Raw genomic sequence first — 26,197 nt, 5'->3', positions numbered from 1 at the left:
GTAGATGATTCTGACCAAAGCACCTCCTCGCACTATCGTTAGTCTTGTATCAGTACTTACTAACAAAGTACTGCACCTCTGACCCTTCATGAGTTCAAAAAGTACACATTTATTTTTTAATATAAGTTTTTAAAAATTATGAATAGAATATTAACTTACTTTACTTAATTACCACTAATGAAAGACGGTGCAATTTGAAACATCCTACTTCTTTTTTTTTAGCACTAATAGAACCCTAGTACTAGTGGTTGCTTCGGAATATTAAACCAAAACCTACCTCAGGCTAAAATCCTTAGTACAAAGAAAGAAAGTTGAATTCTTGGGTCCTAAAGACATAACAATATTTTTCTGAAAAAATTCGACAATACAATATGCCAATAAGAATTACCTTTAATCATAATATTTATTTAATCATTAAATATTTATTCTCTTCATCTTAAAGAAACTTTCGGTTAAACAATTGATAATTTTTCCAATAAAAATTGTGTGCGTATAACAAATTTTAACAGTTGCCTCGAGCATAGTACAAGACCTTTTCACTCATTACTAATGCTAATATACAATATAATAATAATAATAATATATATAATATATAATAATATATGATTACAATAAGGAAACATTATGGCAATGTCAATGATCAGTTAGTGTCAAATGTTGGATAATGATGCCTAGTTTAAATAAGGGTCCTTAATCGTGGCTTTGCAAAGATATAACATATGTTATATTGACTTATTTCTTTATGTGTTTCAGGTAAGGGACCTCCTAAACATGAAGACTATGCTACTAGAACCCAGAACGATAATTGAAACATATATATACTGTAAGCATATAGCAATAATAGGCCTAGCTTGTAACACAGTATTAATTTAATAACTCTAAAACTTGTGATGGTCCATACATAAATCTTACTTTATGGCTGCTACTGCCATTCATTTATGATATTTATAGTTATTGTTAGGAATGTGTTTTCATTATTACTAGGACAGTAATCTAATTGTTGACTCTTAGTTTTACTTAAAGGTAAATCAAAGAAATGTGAGAAGGGATATTAAGTTTTAAGTATATAAGATATTAATATTGAGTCTGATTATTTGTAAGTATTTGGTTTCTGTAAAAATTTTAGTGCTAGTAAAAATAATAATGAAAATATCGTTTTTGGTAAATAGTAAATTTGTTTTATTTGACTATAGATTATATTTAATAATGGACTTACGAGGGGAGGCTGCGGAGGTCAAATCATCCATTTTATTAAAAAAGTTTAAGCCAGAAAATATAGACCCATATCCAGAGGGATCTCGGAGTCGAAAAAAAGTATTATCGTCGGCCCCCTTTGTTCAACAGCCAATTAATAGTTATTACATATACCCAATCAGTTTTAGTTTATTTTTTTATTTTTATGTATAGAATAAAAAAACATTGGTGTTTGGTGGGTTAACTGAATTTAAGTGTACAAAACTGTAAAATATAAAAAAAATGTACCTCTTACATTAAACAACTAAGGCCCACTAAATAAATAAATAAAACCAAAGGCCAAATTAAATAAATATTTAAAAAAAATGTCAATAAACATCAATTGATTCGTTTTCAGCGTATTTTGAATCCATTAAATACGAATTCAAATTAAAAATTATAAATTTTTGGGATTGTTTTTGAAAGGATATTTTTTTCTGCCGCTGTCCCACCTTCACGAAATAAATTCATAAACCCTCACAATGTTATCCAACGTAATCTACAACTATTTGCAAGCAGAATTTCCTCTCTTATATCAAAGTCTCCAGTGCTAAGTATTTAACCCTTCGCCGTTCATGGGTTGTTCCCCAACAGATTTTCATTTTCCTTGTTAATTTATTTAATTTTTGCCAAGTCACATGAGGTAAACATAAAAAATAAATTAAAGTGTAAATGATCAATCAAAATTTTATTTAATTCCTTTAAATGAAAAAAAAAAAAAGATTTTGGTGAGCATTATCATATACCAAAATGTGATATATACCAAAATTCATTTTTAATAACATAGTGCCCATAAAATAATTGAATAATTGTAAAAAGGACTACCTAGCTCACCCCCTTCTAAAGTATTAATATCATTTATAATATAAATAACAATTTTAACTAAATATACTACATGAATTACGGTATAAAAATACATAATTTGATAAATTTGTAATTCATAAAAAAAAAAGAAACTATCCTTAATTAGGTCTCACATTGGAAAGGAATTGTATTACGTATAATAAAATTTTACTATTCACTTTCAGATGTTTAACTCTTATTTTTTTTTTCAACTAATAGAATATGACATCGCCGACCAGGAAGATAAAACAACGACGCAACTGTAAAGTTTGTGAAATTGAATTTCTTCTGTTGGCAGGCTTAAAACCGCATTTCCTAGATGTTTGTAATTCAACATAATAGCACTCAAAAATTCGCCAAGGGAGGAATTATAAGGAAGAACAATTATGTTGATTGGCAAAAATCGATATCCATTTTCGAGCCCTCTAAAAGAAAATTAATTTCAAATAATTTTACAGTTGTGCCATTGTTTTTCCGGAGCAGCGATATTTCAAAATAATTGATCTTTAATGAACTAATTTAAAAGTAAACAAAAAATGTAGGAAGAAGCAACCTGAAGTGATTTATTATTTTCCTTAATTAAAAATGAAATATTTTTTTCTTCTTTATTAATCCTCGTTTATTATAAAATCATAAATTATAGTCAATAGACTATACAAGATATTATAACACGAGCGGGGACATTCCTCGACGTTTGCGTACCCCTGTCGGAACCTTCCCTGCAGTCACGGTTGACCCCCTCTTTAGTAACTCCCTTATGTCCTGTCAGGAAGTGGAGAAGTCTGTTCCCCGTAGTACCGAACCTATGAACAATTCCTTGCCTAGCTTAACTTCAATATTTTTACGAAACAGTGATATATGACTTAGGGATTTTATTACATCGATTTGTCTTCATGATTTGCAACTGTATCCATGTAGAGGTCGATAGGCTGCTGATGGGCCGCGGTGAAGTCAGGAACGAATATTTTGTAAAGCATTGTCGTTAGGATTATTTTATTGTTTACCCTTTCTGATGTTTGAGTGTAAGTTCAAAGATCTAGACAGGTAAATGCACAATTAAAATATCTCAATAATTTAATAACAAATGTTAAATAGAGAATAAGTGGAGTTGTCGAGGCGTGCATGACCTAGGATAACTGGAGAAAACCAAATTGAAGAGGATAACTGAAGGAAACCAAATTGAAGAACATAACTGGAGAAAACCAAATTGAAGAACATAACTGGAGGAAACCAAATTGAAGAAGATAACTGGAGGAAACCAAATTGAAGAATATAACTGGAGGAAACCAAATTGAAGAAAAAATAAAAATTCGATTAAAATATAGTAACACTTGTTATTTTTCTGTGATGAAGATGGCCCCCCCCCCGACCCCTGACATTACTGGTCACACCTCCTTCCCGACCCCTGACATTGCTGACCACATCCCCCCCGACCCCTACCAATGCTGACCACCCCCCCCCGCCACGACCATCTTCTTCGCATATTAATCTATTGCAAACTATAAACACCTCATCTTGTTATTGTTCAGTTATTTCACTTCACTTGAACTTTCCAGAAATCTTCAAACCAAAATTAAAAATTAAAATCTGTTCCACTACCACCCATGTACGATCGGGGGGGGGGGGTACAATGATTTGTAAACAAGTACTCTTTTTCGAACAACAATTGTACAAGATTTTTTTTTTTTTTATGATCCCCTTCCTGACCATTCAGGGTACCACCCTCGCCTAACCATGTTGGAAGGTCAAGTTTATACTAAATGGATCCGCCACAGAAATACGACCCACCAGGCAGCATTCAAACCGGCGCCGCTGCAATTACGAGGAAGTTAATTAGCTGGCGCCTTGACTCATTGGTCATTTGTTCAAGATCATGCTCAACCGCCAGATTTTTGCCGAGTGAAGGCTACTCACTTTATGTAGGCTGTATATGCCTGAGATGGGCTCCCGAGCCTACAGGATTGGCTCACGGCAACAACAGATTAAATAATTAACTGCTATTGCTGGATAAGATCCTAGGTCCTGACAGTAAGTCCTTTACTCCCTTCCACAAACTTTCTATACTATTCTAAATTAAAACTTTTAAGGATTTTTTCCACCCTATAAGGTACAGTTTTATTGCCATGATTTCTGGTCATTGCCCTGAACCACTATCCGATTATCAATCTTATAATGGGGGAAAAGAAAACAAACCTTTGAGCTAGAACTGGACCTGTTGTAGATGAACAGATATATTAGTACAGTAAGATGCGAATACACTATCTTCTAAATCTTAAACATTAGCGGCATTTAGTAAGCTTTAAAAAGAGCCATTTAGTAGTACATTTAGGTGAGCCAGAGAGAGCTGAGGTCGCCAGTGTCAGATACAATCCTCTCCCGGGTCGCTAACCACTAACTGTAACTTTTATTAAAAAAACAAAACATTATTATTTTATATCTTTTAACATTTTTTTTTTTTCAAATTTATTGGGCTTTTAGATCCCTGCTTTCACTGCCATATTCAGGCCAGTTTATCTTAAGCTATACTTGATCAATGTGCTCTGTCGTATCTTCCTTCAGTCTCAAAATCCATCATTTATGGCTCCATAATATGGATGGTAAAGCCAACGCACTCTGGACCCACATAGCAATCCTTCATTTATGGCTCAATAATATGGATGGTAAAGCCAAGGCACTCTGGACCTACATAGCAATCTTTCATTTATGGCTCCATAATATGGATGGTAAAGCCAAGGCACTCTGGACCCACATAGCAATCCTTCATTTATGGCTCCATAATATGGATGGTAAAGCCAAGGCACTCTGGACCCACATAGCAATCCATCATTTATGGCTCCATAATATGGATGGTAAAGCCAAGGAACTCTGGACCCACATAGCAATCCTTCATTTATGGCTCAATGATATGGATGGTAAAGCCAAGGCACTCTGGACCCACATAGCAATCCATCATTTATGGCTCAATAATATGGATGGTAAAGCCAAGGCACTCTGGATCCAAATAGCTATCTTTCATTTATGATAATGAGGTAATGACTCATTAGTTGTCTTAAGTGATCCCTGATTTTTCACACTTACTCAGCCTCCACTGGCATTAATATCTGCCTACTTACAGGTGGAAACAAATTATTAATTTAGTAAAAATTAAATATCTTTTTCTAGCAAATATTTGTAATAACTAATGAAGGACTTTTATAAAACATAACTTTATTAAAATTTTGATTTCACTCACCTTTTCCGTGCTGCAGTGTCACAACTTGATTGGCTATGGCTTGCCCCCCCCTAGTTCTGATCTTCGGTAGACCCTTGGTGTGGCCCTTGGTGTCAGATTAATGTAGTAGATTTGGGCTTTAGTAAAATTCAGTTGAGGGAAGTTGGCAACCAGTTTTGGAAATGTGGAAATCAAAGTTTTCGATTGGCTCATCATTATTTGATTTTTCTCTTAATTTCAGAATCGATTTTATTATTTTTTTTTTTTATTTCCTTTCTAACTTTTTACAATTTATTAGAAAAATATGTGATGAGATTTAGTTTTATAATTTGGTATGATGATGTTAGAGACAACTGCTCCCTCTATCGACTACAGCTAGGAGGCAGCCCCTGGTCGCTCTATTTTGTACTATGATGGACGTAATACGTTTGCTACATTGTGAACATACTTTTAAAGTTTGATAAAAAGTGTGATACATTTTGATTATATTTATATAGAAAGAGATATCGATTACAGAGATATACATCGATACATCAATGATAGACATATGGTTTCTCGTGGTACTCCTTCTAAAGTTACAAATTAAATTAGTTTTAACTTCATGATTTATTTATTTGATCAAAAGTTGTTCTGTGAGGCCTTTGTTGAAACTGATACTATCAATTGTTGTTTTTAAATCATATAGTACCTCATCAAATCATTTTGCTCCAGTATAATAGTAATTTCTTCACATTAGGGCAATATTTGTTTTTATATTTTGGATATTAAATTTATCATTTAAACAAGTGTTTATTGAGGTTTGACATTTTTCCACTTTCTTGTCTTTAAGTATTTCTTTTTTTAGTATTACACGAATAATATTTTTTTGTATTTCGATCCAAGGATTAAAGAAACTCCACCCCATAACAATATCCCTTAGCATATTGAGTCAATGCGACATAATCTGTTTTAATTGTTTGTTTGTTTTTTATTTAGCGTATTATTTATTATTCAATCTTACAAATATTCCGCAGTTCAGTTTAAGTATCATATTGCAGTTCGATATTTTGCTGATAACGTTTATTAGCCGATGCCTGGTGAGCATTGTAGTAACGCGCCGTTGATACAGCAATGGTCGAACACTAGACTGGATACCCAAGGCAATAACTTCCTGTGGCCCTTCAGTCGGTGCCCAGCCAATGTCCAGGAAGTACTCGCTGTTCGAGCTGCGGTGCGGCACCGGGTGCACTGATCTACCCAGCTCCAGGTGAGTGACAGTGTTCACTTAGCTATCACCTAGGTGATCTGTCTATTCCTAGTGCCAGGGGTTGACTAATATCGATAGTACTCTGTGGTGGGTGAAGGGGAGCTAAGTAGTCATGATCAAAGTGAATCCTTCACTAACTTACTTACGTCTTACGTCCTCACATTTTTGTAGGAGTTGGCTGATGTTCGAAAGTGATTTTCGAAAACAACAAAATCTAGAGAGGGCGAAAATTATAAACAAAATATTTTTATTTAGCTGTTGCAATAATAATTCGTATTTAAGGGTTTCTCTAAGTAGAAAAAACCAAAATAAATTTTGTTCTTGCCTAGAATACAGCAGTTTAACAAAAGATAATGGAGTCAAATCTCTCTCAGGTCTCGGTTTTTCCCGTTCAAAAATGTATTTTTCCTTTTTTGTCCTTTCGTTATTCATAACATTCTTTGATATGTTGTATTTGTGTATTTGTTATTATTTATTGATAGCAATAAACACTGTTTTTTCTTCCAAATAAATAAAATAAACGGCACTTTAGACGATTTTTTTTTTTTAATTTGGGCACTGAGCCCAATCAGACTATTTCAATGAAATAAGCCCCATCTAGTATTTAAGGCCACTTAATTACTCATTCATCCACCTTCATTGATGATTCAAATTTTGGCAAAAATTCAATATTTCAATTATTTAATAAAGTATAGACTATTGAGAAGTCCACTGGTAATAAAAACTTGAAATTAAATACTAATTCAATAATAAACATAATTAGTGAGGAGCTTTTAATTATTTTACAATTGCTTTCAATGGACATTAACCTCCAAAAACTACAAGTAATTTATTTGTTATTGTATCAACATAAATTTCACACTAAAAAAACATTAATTCATTTTGTAGCTATTTCTTCAACTATTTTATTAATTACTTTCATAAACTTTTTTAATGGCTTTATTAAAATTTTGCTTGATGAAGGTCTTAAAATTTATTAAAATGTCAATAGGTATATCTCAACTCAATGTTTACAAATTTACAACTCAGTTTTTCCAAGATTTAAAGTTATACCAAATGGGTTAAATTTTATTAGATAAGCTTACAAGGTGAAGATAACTTTTATTGATGATACGGTCGAAAAATATTATAGATGTGTCTCAGGGTTCTTGCCAATGCCCCTTTAGGGGCTGTGTAAGAAACAATTGTATGTAATTTTAGAAAATTAATAAATTAACAATAATTAACCTCATGCGGAGGTTGCTTTAATGGTTATTATATACCAATCCAATTGTTGTTTTTTTAGCAAAACGAGGACAAAACATTTCTGATCGTATTAAATTAGTTTAAATGTATAAATAATTACGAAAACCTTTGAGAAAAGTAGACCAAGTGAGATCTCTTTATAGTCTATAATATCTTTTAAAACATTTACATACCAACTTAAAAATAAATCAGTAATTTTTGGGCTTGATTTTTTTTCAAGCAATATTCATTGTTCATAGAATTATTTATAATTCCTCACAATGCTATCCAAATCCAAGGTAATTGGACAACCGTTGGGACTCAACTTCCGCTCTTCGAAACCATGTCATCTTTTAGATTTCATTCCTTTACATAGAAGAAAAAACAATTGCCAATAAATTAAAAAAATAAAAACCTTCTGTAAAGTATTTTAGTGCCCTACAAAAAAATCCTAAAATGAGAAAGGTTATATAAAATACTTTACCTTGCCAGTTGCCAAAATATTTTCGGCTGTAACAATTAATATGAGTACACAATCGAAATAATTTCGACCGACTGATGTTGCCAACTGTGCCATGTGAAATGGTTTTTGTTTTTTAAAGGCAATTCGTATTTAACAGATTTTTTTACAACGGCAACAGACATGGGATTTATATTATATCACATTATAATATAAAGAATGAATACATGAAATTATAGTATTTTAATATTTTTATTAAATTATAATATCGTGCAATCCTAACTTAAGTTAATGTTTTAAGTTAACCTAATTAAGTGTTTAATAATTAATTTTTATTAGAATTCTGCTAACCAATATTAAGCAATTATGATAAACGTCTATGAGTCATTTTGTGTATTTAATTAGTGACACCATTTATTCAGGATAATGAACTATCTCCAACTACCTGGAGAATAAGTAATTCTTGTGATTAAATATTGATAGAAATACTCATCCAATTCGGTCAGAGTAAGTGTTTCTAGTATTCGAAACAGAAATTTTAAATTTAGAAGGGCCATTTAATTACACAACATATGTCAATGTAATTAAAAATAAATATGCAATGAAAATTGTATTTATTGAATTATTCACTAAACCACAATCGAACATATATATATATTATGGTAATCTTTCCGGCTCTGAGGGGAGATGCATTTTGACGAATGAGGTATCAAAAGAAAGATTTAATGAAGAATTTCTTATCCGTAAAATTTAAAAAAATAAAAATAAATGAAAAAATAGATAAAAAAATGTATATTAGCAGAAAGATAAATCAAATTAACATAATCAAACGATGTACATGAATAAATGAGGATAAAATGAAGTAGGTAAAATTTTGAACTAATATTACAACAAAATAAAATAATGACCAGTCACATTTACACTATTACCTACAATATTACAATACATCGACCTGAGGATCTACCAGCACACTATTACCTACAATATTACAATACATCGATCTGAGGATCTACCACTATTACCTACAATATTACAATACATCGATCTGAGGATCTACCAGCACACTATTACCTACAATATTACAATACATCGATCTGAGGATCTACCAGCACACTATTACCTACAATATTACAATACATCGATCTGAGGATCTACCAGCACACTCTATCCCAACCCAGGTTTTAATTGAAACCTAGGTACAATTACTAGTCAAAACTGATGAGTCTGCCAAGTATAGGTAGGGGGAATAAAAAATGGCGGCTGTTTCAAAGCGAAAAAAAACTAATTTTCCATTCGGAGCTCTATATCGTAAAAACTACCAACAATACTAGAAAACCTAACAGTACGTCATTTCAAGAAGAGTAAATTTCCTAAAATATGAGCCCTAATAGAGTTATTTATATTCAATAGTTCACGAGATATGGCTATTTCAAAAGCAACATTTTATAAAAATGTTGTAAGGAACGTACTGAAAGATCAGTAGTTCGTAAATCTATTTTGAAAAATATATATCTCAAAACCATTTGACGTACAGAGGTCTATTAGCACTCAAATTAAAGCTAGTTTAATGAGCTATAAACTAGTTTATGATATTTATCTTCGTAGGTGTAATAGTTTACTTGAACTTTGCTAAAATAAATTGATTTATAATTGTTCGGACAAATTTTTATTCATATGTGGATATCATAAACATTACTACTCCTACGAAGATAAGTGTCATAAACTACTTTATAGTAAGTTAAATTTCCTTTATATTGAGTGTTGGCAGACATATCTGCGTCTTATGGGTCTAGAGATAAATGTTTTCAAAAATCCAATATTTCATATGAATAACTATAAATTATCATTTTGTGAGTTTATTTGGTTAAACGTCATAAAAACTGCTACTCCTACAAAGATAGACGTTAAACCATTTTATAGTAAATTTAACTAGCTTTAATATGAGTGCTGGGAGACATCTGTACGTCCAATGGTTTCTGAAATAAAGTTTTTCATAAATCGTACTTATTGTCCGAACAACTATAAATCAATTTAATTTAGCAAATATCATGAAAACTACTATTCTTACGAAGATAAAGGTCATAAACTACTTTACAGTACATTAAACTAGCTTTAATATGATTGCTAATAGACATCTGTACATCACACAGTTCCTGAGATATAGATTTCTCAAAATTACTGATATTTCAGTACATTTTTATGATATGTTGCTTTTGAAAAAGCTATATCTCGAGAACTATTGGACGTAAATAGCTCTTTTAAGGCTAATATTTCAGCAAATTTACTCGTCTTAAAATAATGTGCTCTTAGATTTTCTAGTGTTGTTGGTAGTTTTTAAGATATAGAGCTCCGTATGAAAAATCAATGTTTTTTAAAGGTTTTGAAACAGCCGCCATTTTTTAATCCCCCTACCTATACTTGTCAGACTCATCAATTTTGACTAGTAATTATACCAAGTTTTCATTAAAGTAATAAAAAATTAGGGTGGGATTACTGCCTTTTTTTCTTCCCGGCTCTTGCACTATAATGAGCTTGTAGCGGCTGAGTAAGTGCCATGAACCTAACACTTTACGTAAGAGGAGCATCTAGCCATTGCGAGAACTCCAATTGTCGATTTTATTTTATAATAGATCTCTTTATTATTTTTCTCATTTTAATTTTTATTCTATATCATCATAAAAATAGCGGCAGCATCTTTGAGTCAAGTGTTGCTATTTACAAAGCAGATACAATTATTGATATGTAACAGGAAATAACAAAAATGCATGAAGGATTGTGCATTGGTAGAATGCACCAAGCAAGGAGATAACATTTGTTTGTATACTGGTTCTGTTCTACATGTTTGGATACTGCTTCTATCCTACATGTTTGTATACTGGTTCTGTTCTACATGTTTGGATACGGGTTCTATCCTACATGTTTCACAATGAACTACATCATGGAGCTGATGTGCACCGGACCGCAAAGCAAGGCAGCTGCTCTCTAGTCCGTGAAATGATCATTGTCCAAGGGAAATGCTTCATATTGCTACAGTATCTTCCTTTTTAAAATGAGAATATTATATATCGATATTAGCAAGAAGGAAATCGATTATTGCACAAATTGTAACAAAATAGTAAACTCTTGAAGATCATTTCCCTAGCTATGATCCATATACTAGCTTGCTTCTATCCTGTTTTCCCATTTTCCTTTCATATTTGAAACTTTATCCCAAGTTCTTGATCCGATAATAGTAACTCGGCTGTTTGAAGGATTATGCAACTGAACTACCTACACATCCATGTAGAAGCCAATCATTTGCGTTACTTATATTCATATGATGAAATTATACATTATTATAAAATACCTTATTCAAATAAAAATAATTGTATACAATATTAAAATATTGTCATTTTACAATAACAAGGGGGGACTCCCTCCCCCCGCCTTTTTAACGGTGGAACAGTCCCCATTTTACAAATTATACAACTGTTCGACTCGATCTCAAAATAGTTTATTGAAACGAACGATAATATTGGACAGGGACTATTCTTTTCTCATTAATATCTGTATGAATTAAAAGAATATAAACTATCAATAATATCCACATTAATAAATTTGTCGGTTATGTAACGAATACATATTAAGTATATTAAGAATATTAAACGGCGATGACTAAAAATATTTTATGGGCGTTGATGACCTCAGGGTTTTACGCCCTAAAGCCCCAGACAACAACAACAACAGCTAAAAATATTTTTATATAATACAGAGACATAAGAAAAAATAAGCATTAAATGATAAACGGAAAAGGAAATGAATGGACTGTCCTAAAAGCTATTGTGTTTGGTTACAGTCCATTTGTAGCCTTCTGTATCAATAAATACATGGAGTATTGGAGCATTGGACCATTGGCTCTTTATAATATATCCTTTGTATTAGCCCTCATTTTCAGATTAAATAAAGCAGTTGATATCATTTTTGATTTTTGTCCGAACAATACTTTTCGTAATTGTAAATTTATGAATTTATCCAATATAATCCCTAAAGACCCTTTCCTCTCCCGAATTTGTTTTTTCTTCTTAATTTTAGAAAATCAATATTTTTGGATGGAATATAAATAGATCACTCATTTTAAAGAGCTATCGCCATTAGATTAAAAAATGATTAGGATTGTAAAACTGCTAGCTCCAAAGTAAAATCTTGCCTACGCGGCTGTTATTAGTATCAGATCATTAGTTTAGTAACCACTGTCGCGGCTGTTATTGGTATTAGAGAATTAAGCTTTTGCCACTTCCAATTTAATACTGGAAAATTCCATTTTGCACATTTTTGATAGACCAAAAAAAAACGAACTTTATTGACATTTGCGACTATTTTCCCATAAAAGTGTACCTATACATTGGAGCATCTTTTCTGCGAGTTTCATTGACGAATGAATAAATGAATCACAATAACAGAGGACAAAATGATTTTAATAATAGAAAAATTAAGATTTATATTTTTAAAACTAAAAATATAATCAAAAAATAAATATATGCATTCCATTGAATTCAGTGCCCTGAATAACATTCATCCGACGGAATTCGTGAGAATTAGAGAAGACTTAAACAATTTAAAGATGTTTGCACAACAATTTGCAGTTTTCCACTTGCATTCTGCCGTAAATGTATGCCACTTTCTCATAATATTACTAAAGAATATTTTAAATTAAATATATAGTGCATTCTAGCTTTGACTTTTCTTCATTTCCTAATTGTTCAACTGCTATAGCGATAATATTTTAAATTAAATCTAGCTTTGACTTTTCTTCATTTCCTAATTGTTCAACTGCTATAGCGATAATATTTTAAATTAAATATATAGTGCATTCTAGCTTTGACTTTTCTTCATTTCCTAATTGTTCAACTGCTATAGCGATAATATTTTAAATTAAATACATAGTGCATTCTAGCTTTGACTTTTCTTCATTTCCAAATTGTCCAACTGCTATAGCAATAATTGTGCCATCATTATGATTTGTTGGACAAGGCTTTATTTTGAGGAGAATTATTTGTTTTAACCTTAAACTTGAGAACCGCTGCTTCTAAATTCTATAAATATAATATAATGTGGTTATAAATGGATAATATGATGTGATATATAATATAATCTGGTTAAATAGGGTAGAGGAAGTTCTGGATCGGGCCCGTTAGAGGGGCCTTCTTGTGCGCTGGAGCAACAAAACATCACTCGATGTATGTATGCATATCATGTACTGCAGCATCGTACACCTATGTATGTATATCGTGTACTGCAGAATCGTACACCTATGTATGTATATCGTGTACTGCAGCATCGTACACCTATGTATGCATATCATGTACTGCAGCATCGTACACCTATGTATGCATATCATGTACTGCAGCATCGTACCTATGTATAAACATCATGTATTGAAGCATCTAAATCCTTTAGGTCTATTCAAAATACGAAATATAAGAGAAGAAAGCAAATTAAAATAATGAATAAATAAAAAAAAATTAAAATAATATCGTAAACACATAAATAGTGTTGTAAATTTCAAAACCGATTTCAAAGACCTCAATAATTTATTTTTTAAAATAATAGGATATTTTAAATAATCATGTGTTGTTGTTTTTTTCATTTCTTATTCGCTGACATAGTATTCAACAAAGCAATGGAACATTTCACAAATCCTAAAGTAAATTCGAATGATTTGTCAAAAGCATTTTTTATTTTCTGAATTTTAAGATTTTAGGGAATCTTTAAACTTTATCATAATTTTAGAATAGTTAATGTTGACCTAGAGAAGGTTCTAATTTGGTTACCATGGCGAGGTGTATGGAGTTAAGCAACTATTATTTTTGAGTAATCTTTTTACTTTTATATTTGTTATATCCTCTGCCTAAACTCTTCAAATCCTTTTACTGTATCATGTGTGTTTCTTCAGCAATAAAATAATGTCTGAATGGGCCAAAATATGGAAGATCAGTAAATTAATCTATTCAATACAACATTCTTTTGTTTGCTTAAACTCGTAAATAGTCTCCACTATTTGGTATTCTGTTTTGTTTTGTTTTTACAACAACGCGGCCAATTCAAATATGCAGAACAATGAGAATCTACAGAAAGAGTAACTTAAAAAAAGTTAATAAAAAAAAATAGAAATGTAGTTAAAAATAGTGAGGATGTTATATTTTACAGAAATTTATATTTTTAATTAACAATTCCAAACCTTCGTGGTAACTGTCACTTATGAACAAAATGAGCTAATTAATATTTTAAAAAATTGAGATTGTAAAGGACACTTATTTCATTGCTGAAAATTATAAAAATGAAACTAGAGAACAAATTTACAAATAAAATAATAAATTTAAAGATATGTTTAAACCTCCTCCGATGGTTGCCATATCAGTAGATGACATATGGCGAAGAAACTTAGCTGAACCACAAGAAACGTGAGAGCCGGGATGACTTAGGCATTAAAGTCTCCTAAGAAGTGGGCAGCCCTTGAACTCAGAGATCGCCCCTTGACCTCCGACACTTTCTTCTTCCATGTCCTCTCGGTTTCTCCTGTGGACCGGTCAGAAGTGAGAGTGGCGTTTCGGTATTCGGACAGCAGGTACCTCCGAGCAGCTGATAATTGATGGAGTACGGTCAGCTTTCGCTAGAGAGGTGATGATATCTCGGATTATGCGAGAGGTCCCTCATTGAGGATTCAGTCAACTTCCCCCAAATATCGTGAGCTCGTCGAAGAAGAAGAGGCCGCTTCGGAGAGTTGGTATAGAGTTACTTATGGAACATGATGAGGGTAGTTACATAACAAATTTAGAATTTTGATATTCTTTTTGAAAGTTCGTTAAAAACTTTGTTATTCAACAGGACAAGAGAAATTCTTTTATTTATTTAAAATATTTCTTTATCTCAGTTTTTTTTTTACTATGCCATTTATTTTCTGAGTGCTTTTAAACATTGAATATTTAAAATTAATTGTATACGAAAAATTTATTTTAAAAAGACATATTACTGTTTAGGTTATAGAAGCCTAGATCTCTATCAAGGTTTTTCGTTCATATTTTGAAAAAAAAATTATTACTATTTTTTAAGTCCATTTGAAACAAATTTTAAATAAGCTTCTTTTTGATGTCGATAAAAATATTCATTATATCACTATACATCTATATCACTTATATATACTTAGTTCAAAATGAGGCTTCTATTGCTTTTTATTGCCTTACATACTTTTTTTTTGCAAAGCAACCAATATAAAAATGTTTATAATAACATTTATCTTTTTATGTAAGGCTAAAAAAGATTTCCAGTTCAAAACCATGTAGCCCTTGTAACCAGAGTTGTACTAAACTAAGTTGTAATAAAACTATGACCAAAAAAAATAAAAATAGATTTTTAATTTAGCATAAAACGACCTCAGAGCAGATCAACTTTAAAACTTGTTCTGCACTAAGCGGCCATATTGCGCATTCGTAAAGGACAGTTAAAAGTTTAGTATTCTTGTAAAGCCTTACTTTGTGGTTCCTAGGCGTGAAGTTAGTAATATTAACGAAGAATGTAGCGTTTCGTTTTTAGTCTAGCTTTCGTTTTCTCTTGAATTTCTTTTGGTTAAGATATCATCGCTTCTTTGTTTGAACAAAAGCACATGTTATAAAAAAAAGTTTTGAAATGTACGTGTTCGGAAGATATTAACATAGACAGGGGGCTTCATTCACTGCTGCGGTTCTTTTATAGTCTGCCTCAAAACTGGTAGGGCTGTCAATAAGTAGCTACAGTCCGCGGTACAATCTAGCAAACACCAATAATACAAAATGATATATTAAGAAATTTTTTTTTTTTTGTCGAAGCAACGTTCTAAGAATATACAATCGTGACCAAGTATATATTTTAGTGAGCCCTTTACTATTGTTTGTTAGTACTGTTAGTAGGAGTATAAGGTAGATAGACCAGGAATAGGCACTTTAAGAAGCATTGTTAACTTTTGTCTTCTTAGCTTACTCAAAGTTTTCTTTTCGATAGTTGTTCTAGGTTGGTAAACCTCTAGCTAAACCTAAAATTAATTTATTTCAGAATGGGAGGGGGGCACCCCCTATCCGCCTCAGGGCAGGCTAACTACCATTTTACAAATAATACAAACAAATATGTTTAAATTATACCAACAATTGTTATTAATCAATCTTATATGCAAAATTGCATTCATCATTGTAAAGTAACATATTATACGGTGATCACAAAAAAGGTTTTTATATAACAGAGAGGTATTATCAAAAATATATGGCTATTATTTGTTAAACCTAATAAAAAAAAAGTAACCTGTTACATATTTTTACAACTGTAATATATATTATTAAAACATGCAATAAAATCAAAATTTCTATAAGAGAGGATTTGAAACAAAAATAATGTGAATTTATTATTTTTCAAGAAAAGTCATAAAAAAACAGCTCTTATCTCACTAGCAATAAAGTGAATATCAAGGCAAGTTGATGAATGAAAGATGCTAAGGAAAGATCACAGGTGAAGCTTAGGAATGAATGCTCACAAATTAAAACTCTTGCCTTCTTCTAAACTCTTTATTTTATTTTTTTAAATCTCAAGTGCCTAATACTGCAACATCTACTACTTCTGCAATCGAAGACAACAGTAAAATACTTTATGATTAATTTTGAAAAAAATGTGGAACAATGTTTCAAATACTACTTTATACAATGCACCTTGTTTATTTATTCAAAACTTTAAATTATGATATTATTTGTTAGGAATTAAGTAACATTTTATAACTTATTTATTTTAACATTTGAACATCGTTTCTCAAATAATGCAGAGATGAAGATTAGGCATATTAAAAATAGATGCTAATGTTAAGTCAAGACAAATAATATGAAAAGAACTTTGGCAATGTAATGGCAAACAAAAACATTTCATATTTACATTAAAGATTTTGAATATGGAAATTTGTTGACATATATCCATCATATAATTTAAGAACTTTGAACTGGACAATGGACCAGACCTGCCCGAGACGTTTTTTGGATGTTGAAAGAAAGTAATGAACTCACACACAAAAAATAATAATAAAAGATACAATCATACCTTATCAACTATTAAGTGAAAACTTGAAAGTTACAATGGAATTCTGCTTGTTCTATAATGCTAAGAACTGGCTTTTTAATTCTAAAGTAAGAATACATAATCGTCAAATTACTTTCTTCTTTAAATTGATTTGCCAGTAGGATAGGACAATACCTTTATCCTCTCGTGTCTCTTATTGAATCTGAACAACTACTTTCATTGCTAAAAATCCCGAGCGGTTATTAACATCGAGGGACTAATTGAGTCATGAATACAATATTTCCTATATAATAGAACTAAAAAGCTTTAGTTATCCGTAACTGCCGTCCTTGCCAGGGAGTTCTTCTAACCACAAGCAGGAGAAAATGTCTGTCGAAAGTGAAATATTTTGACTCTCGCTATTGTGCGGTAACTGGAGGATGCAACGATATACCCCAAAGCCCGGCTATGGTTTGGTTAGTAAATGGAAATATTACAAGATGTCTTATTGCGGATTTGTACATGAGGAGTTTCCAGGGGTTCGTACATGAGGGGTTTAAAGTCAGGCTGTTGTGGACGTCAATAAGGCCGCAACTGATGAAACTGAATTAATTTTAGTCACATCAACAATAGTTTCAAATATTACATTTTTTTATTGTGAAACATTACATTCTGTCATATTTTTTAGACATGGTTCATTGAGCTCATTCACACTATCTTTACAAAGATATAAATTAAATGACAAAATAAGAAATAGAAGAGAGAAAAAAAATTAAAGTAAAATTATATTTTAAACATAATAATTCCTATTTACCATATCTAAAGTTCAGCCTGAGGAACTCCGAAACGAGCTTTTCTCCCCGCTTGTGGAGGAAACAGCAGGACCCAGGAAGATCCCGGCGCTTCGCTCTCAACCACTTATCTCAGAAAATATTCCATTAACCTTAAAATTCGGATTTATTCACTTGCACAATAGAGCAATTTTGGTATGTTTAAAATAAAAAAATTTAAAATTCAGGAAATTACCTTAGAACATATAATATATTCAGGCGGTTCCCCACTGTTGCAGGTATATGTCTTAATAATTTCAATTAATACATATATACACCAATAATAAATATATACTGCTATTGACAGAAAAATTAATTTAAACATTCAACATAAATATGATCATCACAACATTAAATTGACAGTTTATGATAGCAACAAATAGATAAAATATGTGGCCGACATGAAGGATAAAATAGTAAAATTTAAAAAAATAAATATGGTATATAAAATAAATTGCCAAAATTGTGACAGAATGTATAAAGTCGAAACCACTAGAAAGCTCTACAAAACGAGGTCTAATCAACATGAAAATAATGGCTAAAATACCAAGGTAATACCACTAGCGGATTTTATAATGAAAGCTAACAGTTTTGATATAAAATTATCTAAAATATAAGATATCTATACAACTAATATATCAAATATAAATATATTTAAAATACTATAAACTACAAGACTGATAAAAAAACATCAATATAAATGATCCAGATATAACAAACAAATTACTGTTACTATAATCATTAATTAAAAAAAGATATTATTAAAAATACGAAAAATAAATCAATAATATAGTTTAAATCCTGGACAATAACATAACAAGAGGACAAGAGGGGAGGCTTTGAAGAGGTGTAAGTTAGGGGTAGGAGTCCGGTCAGTTCAGTGTGGAACTTTCAAGTAGTGAACATTATAAAATTGTTAATTAAGAACAAAATATTGAATAAGGGTTATTCATCAAAATGAAAATGTAACAACTAATAGGGTAAATAAAGCTATTGTATATTTGTAAAATAATATTCACGATTAAACAAAGTAGTACAAGAGCCCAAGAGGAGAAAAAAGTCAGTTATCTCACCCCAATTTTTGATTACTTTAATGAAAACTATGAGTAATTACTAGTCAAAACTGATGAGTCTGCCCAGTATAGGTAGGGGGATTACAAAATGGTGGCTATTTCAAAACCTTAAAAAAACTTTGATTTTTCATTCCGAGCTCTATATCTTAAAAACTACCAACAACACTAGAAAACCTAAGAGCACATTATTTTAAGAAGAGAAAATTTCCTGAAATATTAGCCTTAAGAGAGCTATTTACGTCCAATAGTTTTAAAAAGCAATTTCTTAAAAATGTACTGAAAGATTAGTAGTTAGTTAATTTATTTTGAGGAATCTATATCTCAGGAACTATGAGACGTACAGATGTCTATTAGCACTCAAATTAAAGCTAGTATAATGGACTATAAAGAAGTTCCTGACCTTTACTTTCGTAGGGATTATAGTTTTCATGATCTATTAATGTAATCTATTAATGATCTATAAATTGATTTATTTTAAATTTGATTTATTTAGCTTTTTAAAAAGCTATATCTCGAAAAATATTTAACGTAAATAACTCTATTAGGGCTCATATTTAGCAAATTTACTCTTCTTTAAATGACGTTCCCTTAGGTTTTCTTGTGTTGTTGGTAGTTTTTAAGATATAGAGCTCCTAATGAAAAATTAGTTTTTTCGCTTTGAAACAGCTGCCATTTTTTATTCCCCCTACCTATACTTGGCAGACTCATCAATTTTGACGATTATACATAGTTTTCATTAAAGCAATCAGAAATTGAGGTGAGATAACTGCTTTTTTTCTCCTCTTGGGCTAAGGTATTTGTCATTATTTTATGAAACAATTAACATATTTCATATTGTCGTGATCTTCAAGATGGGGGGAACAGCAACGGGACGTTAAAAAAAACATGTATGAAATGTCATTTGGAATGATAAGTGTATATATGTATATATATATATGACGTATATGTAACCAAGTAAAGTTACAGGCTATTCTTAGAATGTTCTTTCATGTAAAAGTTTTATCTGTGATAGACAAAGTTATATAGAAAAAATAATTTAAAAAAACTTAAAAAATGAATACCGGTTGTTGTTGCTTGGAGCCACATCATAATAAATGGAACAACAAGCAGTGCACATTTTAGTGATTTATAATTTTTTATGTAGTAACTGTTCTCAGTCAAAGATTATACCAAGAATGAATGACCTTCAGTTCTCAGGACTAATTTCTTTAATTATAAATAGTAAGTTGTAAAGTTATAACATAAGTTCCAAAACCTTTTGTTAAATTTTTATTTTTTCCTATTTCAGGAATAGAGCTAAGCCCTTAATATATCATTTCTTCATTCTTTTCAAATCTCTACAACATTTCGACTAAACGTTTCGGCTAAAAAGCCCACTTCAGGCTTATTCAGTTCAAAAATAAAAATTATTCACAACCAACACATATTTATAACAATTAACTGTCTCAATTTGGAATAGGTACATTGACTGTCGCCGCAGTTAGCTTGAGATATAGAAAGAGACATCACACAAGCAAAATCTAAACTATAAGTGTATTGCTTGAAGAAGTTTGTCGGGGGGTGCGGTCAGCAAAGAACAACATAAAAAAACAAAACCATATTTATTTATTTTATGCCGACGTAATAAAAAAATATAGTTTTGTTTATTTATGTTGTTCTTTGCTGACCGCACCCCCCGACAAACTTCTTCAAGCATTAATCTACGGTCAACTATCTACACCTCATTATAAGTGTATTGATGAGAATGATGTTGCCCCACTGACCAATGGGTTTTGGTTTAGAGTAAATTGATGAGAATGATGTTGCCCCACTGACCAATGGGTTTTGGTTTAGAGTAAATTTTTTCGAACCTTGATGAGGATTTGTGAGCCGGAAGCGGGGGCGGAAGAACACTGCCACTTCCGCAACAAGCCGTCACATCCTGGACATGTAATTGCTCATTGGCTCACTCATCCGTTCCTGTAGAAGCCATCGAATCTGGTGAGCTTGAGTGAAGTCGCCACAAGATGGAGCCAGTCCTCAACCTATCTTGTGGGGTTCTCCATACGAATTAGAGGAATCCTAGCTACTATAATGGGAACTCATTGGCAATGCCTTAGCTAACTTGACCAACATCCTCAAACAAAAATTAATTTTCTTACGTTTATAAAGCATAGCTTTCAAGTTTTAAATCAATATTTAATTAGCTCTAATCTTGACTTTCTAATTTATGAGAGCCCAATATATCGCTATACAGAATATATTAGACGAGATATCACTAATCTATAACCTTACAGAATATATTTGACGATATATCCATAGTCTATAACCTTACAGAATATATTTGACGATATATCCATAATCTATAATAACCTTAGAGAATTTCAAGCTTATTTAGCTAGTCTCATGATTTTTTCTGAAGATTTTATTTGAGGTCTGTTACATCTCCTTTCGGTTTTACAGAACTGTTATCCTTCCACTGTTCTTTATGGATGCGAAACAGCGGCTCTAGATTTTTAAAAATAAAGTACTATATAAAACATTCAAACCGAAAAAGGAAACGTTAACGGGGGCCTTTAGAAGGTTTTGAAGGCTGCACAGCACTGAACTGAGGAAACTGCCCCCGGTAAATATAACTTCAGTTATAGCATTGCGGCGAGCACGATGGGCGTGTAAGGTTGTAGGGCTTAGTAATGAGTGGATCGCTATAATGTTAATTTTTTTTTATTGTGTAATATTATATTCTGTGTTATATTTTTAGACAACGGTAATAGGGGTCATAGAGTTCATTCACACCATATTTATAAATATATAAAGTAAATGGTATCAAAACAAGAAACAGAAGACAAAAAATAAATAATAAATTACAATGTTAATAATCTCTGAACCGATGGGTTCCGGCCTGAGGGTAATTTTATCTTTCCATTTGATGATTTGATAAATCAGGTCTTACTAAAAGCTCCGATTCTCCAAAAATGTCAGATACCATGTTTAATGACAGACTGTCTCATTCGTTAATGGTTACCGAGAATAAACATCCAGGTTTTTTTTAAATACATTTTTAATTTTTTTTTTACTCCAACAAAATTTTTAAAAAATATACTTCAGATAATAGGCCTCATTTGATCCTAAACTGTTTGGCCGCTTCAAAAAGAACGTAAATGGCAGAAACCTTACATAAACATAATAATTTTGTAATTTAAATTTTCAAATAAAAAATTTATAATTTCTAAAAACCAGTTAGTTAACTTTCTCTGAACGGTAGCAAAAAAGAATCACATTGGAAACCTGCTTCCAGAAAAAAGTTACTTGTTAAACCGTTTTAGAAGATATTGAAACAAGCCATAAAATGATATCCATACTAGATAATTTTTCTTTTTATTTTAGTGAAAAGAATTTTTTAAGAAATAAGTTAGTGGTAAGAGTCCGCTCGAGTCAGCTTAAATACCTTCAAGTAGTGAAGTAATTTTAATTATGGATGAAATATAGAATTATGGATATACATCAAAATGACAATGTAACTTCTCATATCATTGAACCTGGAGATAGGATAAGGACCTTGAAACAGAGATATTAATAGGAATGAGCTAAAACAAACCATTGTAATTCAATTTATATTAGCAATTGATTTATATGGCAGAGGTGTGTAGCGGTTTATTATTGTAATTAATTATCCAATTTGATAATATCATTATCAAATTACATTTCAAAACATATAAATATAATTTAATTTATGAGTAAGGTGTTGTAGAGTAAGGCGCTATGTTGCCAACTCCAAGGTCAAATCCTCCTGTGGCATATAATTTATTTATTCTGATATTGTAGCCGTGAGTGAACACAGTGGGTTCGGAAGCCGTCCGGGAACCCACTCATGATCTATAAAGTGGGTACCTATAACTGGGAAAAAGCCTGTTGAAATATTGAACAAATCACCTCCTTGCACAACCGTAGTTCAGAAAACAGTACTTCCTGACTAAGAACTGGATGTATTATAGTGGTACATATTTATTTATTTTTAATATATTTCGAACGTGATTCTGACCAAGTCACCTCCTTGTGCAACCGTTGGCCTCACATTACAACATTAGTTGCTTACAAATTGCTACACCCTTGTAACGGTACGGATTTAATTATTCTTTTAAATATTTTATAATTAATAAAGAGAAATATTTTCAGAGCTAAAATTAAATAAATTTAAGTTTAAATATTGAGTCATTAATAGATTTTTAACTTACTACATATTTGATTCTAATTTATTAAGTTCAATTGAGCATGTAGTGATAGGGGGAGTAATTTTGAAGGTTCAGCAAGTTGCTCGTCATTTGTGCTATAGCAGCGATGGTACACCCTATAACAACCATGGTATAGCCTATAACAGCCATGGTACAGCCTATAACAGCGATGGTACAGCCTATAACAGCGATGGTACAGCCTATAACAGCGACGTTACGAATTGAAAATAACGTTTTCAGTAATACCAATTGTTATTGTACTTTTTGTTGTTTCTTTTTTTTTTTCATTAGAAAAAAAAATCATTCATATTTAGGGATTGTGAAATTAATAGTATAAGTGAAAGAATGGCCGAATAGCTAAAGTATTTTAGAATATTGTAGTACATTTTGTAATTATGACTTATACTAATTGTGCTACCCCTCCTAGACCATTCTTGTAGTCTACTCTAAAAAACAAAAAAAGGGCCAGTTATTGACAAGTTAAATTTTGGTTTTGAATGTTATCAACTTGGTGTCAACAACAGTTTCAAAATTGACGCTAGTAGTATTGTAACTACGAACAGCTCTACAAAGCTCACCATATAGCTGCATAATGTACATGTACCTGTATATATTGTTAACCGTACAGCTGCATAATGTACATGTACCTGTATATATTGTTAACCGTACAGCTGCATAATGTACATGTACCTGTATATATTGTTAACCGTATAGCTACATAATGTACATGTACCTGTATATATTGTTAACCGTACAGCTGCATAATGTACATGTACCTGTATATATTGTTAACCGTATAGCTGCATAATGTACATGTACCTATGTATATTGTTAACCGTATAGCTGCATAATGTACATGTACCTGTATATATTGTTAACCGTAGAGCTGCATAACACCATGGCGGAATGAATGTACTTGTACTTAGCTGTATTGAGGTAGTGTGTAGTCATCTTGAAGGGAGCGCTGAGGGAGGCAAGTGATAGATGACAAGTCAGATAATATTTTCACCAATTCATTTAAAATCCGCGGACTTTCTCGACAGAGCATAATATAGTGAAACGGTGGCATTTGATATGCAACTGCACCTGCTGAGGTCTCAAAGGTCACATCCATTAATGTCATCCTACAAACTTAGAATCGGACCATTTAGTTTAACTGATTATATCAGCTCTTTTTAAAACAAGTGTAAGATTTAAAAATATACATGTATATATATGTATACTGGCTAGCGGGTCATTTCATATCAAATCCCCAAGTTATGACATCAATACCCTCAGACTTAGATGACTACCACTAACTGAACAAAGTTGTTGCGGTCCGCGCATCAGACAACATTCGCTAACCAGTCTACGCACGACCCAAAGTACTGTCAGATTGTGAAACAAAGTATTGTCCAGAATTTAAAATTGTATTCCTTATTTAGCAGTAACAGTAACATTAAGGTATCTGGTTATAAAATTCTCAACATCGTTCTTTTCAAATTAAACCCATAGCTTCTTTATAACTCTATTGTATAAACTCTGATGCCCGAATGAAACTAAAAAGCGTTCGGTTTAAAAGGCTTCAAAGGTGCTATCCTGGAGGGGGGGTATTGATTTGTAACAGATATGAATAAGAATTCCTCTATTATATTACATTCTAATACATATAATTTATCTAAAATGGAACTCCAATTAATCAATTTTGTATATTCGTTTGTTGTCTAGTTCAAAAAGTATATAGTAGGCATATTAATAATAATAATAATAATAAAAATGGGCATAAAGAATTTTGTCTTGTTTTGAACCAGTACAAAACTAGAAAATAAGTTAAAAACATTTGATAAACTTCTATAAAAGATACAATTCATACATTATTTTTCAACATATTTAAAATGAATCAAACCGAATTTTTGTGTACAAAAATTTTAGATATATTATATAATACAATTTATCAATAAGACAATATTGATTTAATTAAGATCCTATTTCTTATTCTCTTCACTTTCATTACAGTAAATACTTCCTAAAAGTTCTATGGATAGCAGGGAGGCCATGCGGGTCCGGCACGGGCAGGCGCTGACAGGCGGTGGCCGTACGATACAATATAATCCAGCATCACCAATTTCGTTCTATATTTGTACACATTCCATTGTGCCAATTTAATATAATAGTTTACCTCTATAACAAATATTCCATCATATATGTTTCCTTCTCTTTAATTCGAAAGAGTAAATATAATTCGTGATGCGAATCTTTGGTCGGAACCCACGAATCTCAATAATTTGAGATATGAATAGGGAAAATGTGTCAAGCCATTCGTTCCACAGCAGTGCCACGAATAAACATACATTTGAAGTCGTCCAGGGGGTCAAGCGTGATTCTGACCAAACTGCCTCCTTGGACAACCATTAGTCTGGTAAGAGTACTTCCATACAAAGTACTGATGGTGAGATTCAAAGGGCCAGAAGTGCTTCATGGGTTGGAACGATGCAGGTTTATTAATTTTTTTTTATAGGGGTATAATTCTCAGGATAAATAAACCCATTTCACATTACATATGTTAAGTTTGCAGAATGATAGTCCTGGAACTAGGAAATTACGAAAGCGCGAGGTTTCATTCGCGAATGTTAGCGAATGTAATTACTAACAAAGCAGAAGACAATCACACCCTATTAGGACCTGCTTATTATAGATGAGAGCTGCGCAGGTTGCAGTCTGGTTGCGACCTCATTAAAAAAAAGAGACTAAACGCTTCAGGAATAATTGGATTAGTGTTAGTAGAGGAATAGAAATCCAACGTCACTAGGGCACAATTAGTCGCTTCTAATCTCATCAAGAC

At 31.7% G+C, this 26,197-nt stretch overlaps 1 protein-coding gene across 1 annotated transcript in view; it reads left to right on the top strand.

Moving 5' to 3' along the window:
- Positions 1-6,442: 6,442 nt before the first annotated feature.
- Positions 6,443-26,197, top strand: part of f (forked) — a gene marked incomplete in the record, with an annotated part of 203,433 nt that continues 183,678 nt past the window's right edge. The window contains 1 exon segment of the mRNA XM_067049240.1: positions 6,443-6,533. Coding sequence (XP_066905341.1) covers positions 6,466-6,533 — 68 coding nt within the window.

This window comes from Halyomorpha halys, unplaced genomic scaffold, assembly GCF_000696795.3.
Source record: "Halyomorpha halys isolate HHAL.00 unplaced genomic scaffold, Hhal_1.1 Scaffold229.1, whole genome shotgun sequence".
NCBI lineage: Eukaryota > Metazoa > Arthropoda > Insecta > Hemiptera > Pentatomidae > Halyomorpha > Halyomorpha halys.
Note: the sequence above shows the minus strand (reverse complement) of the source record. Positions and strands in the feature narration are given on the sequence as shown.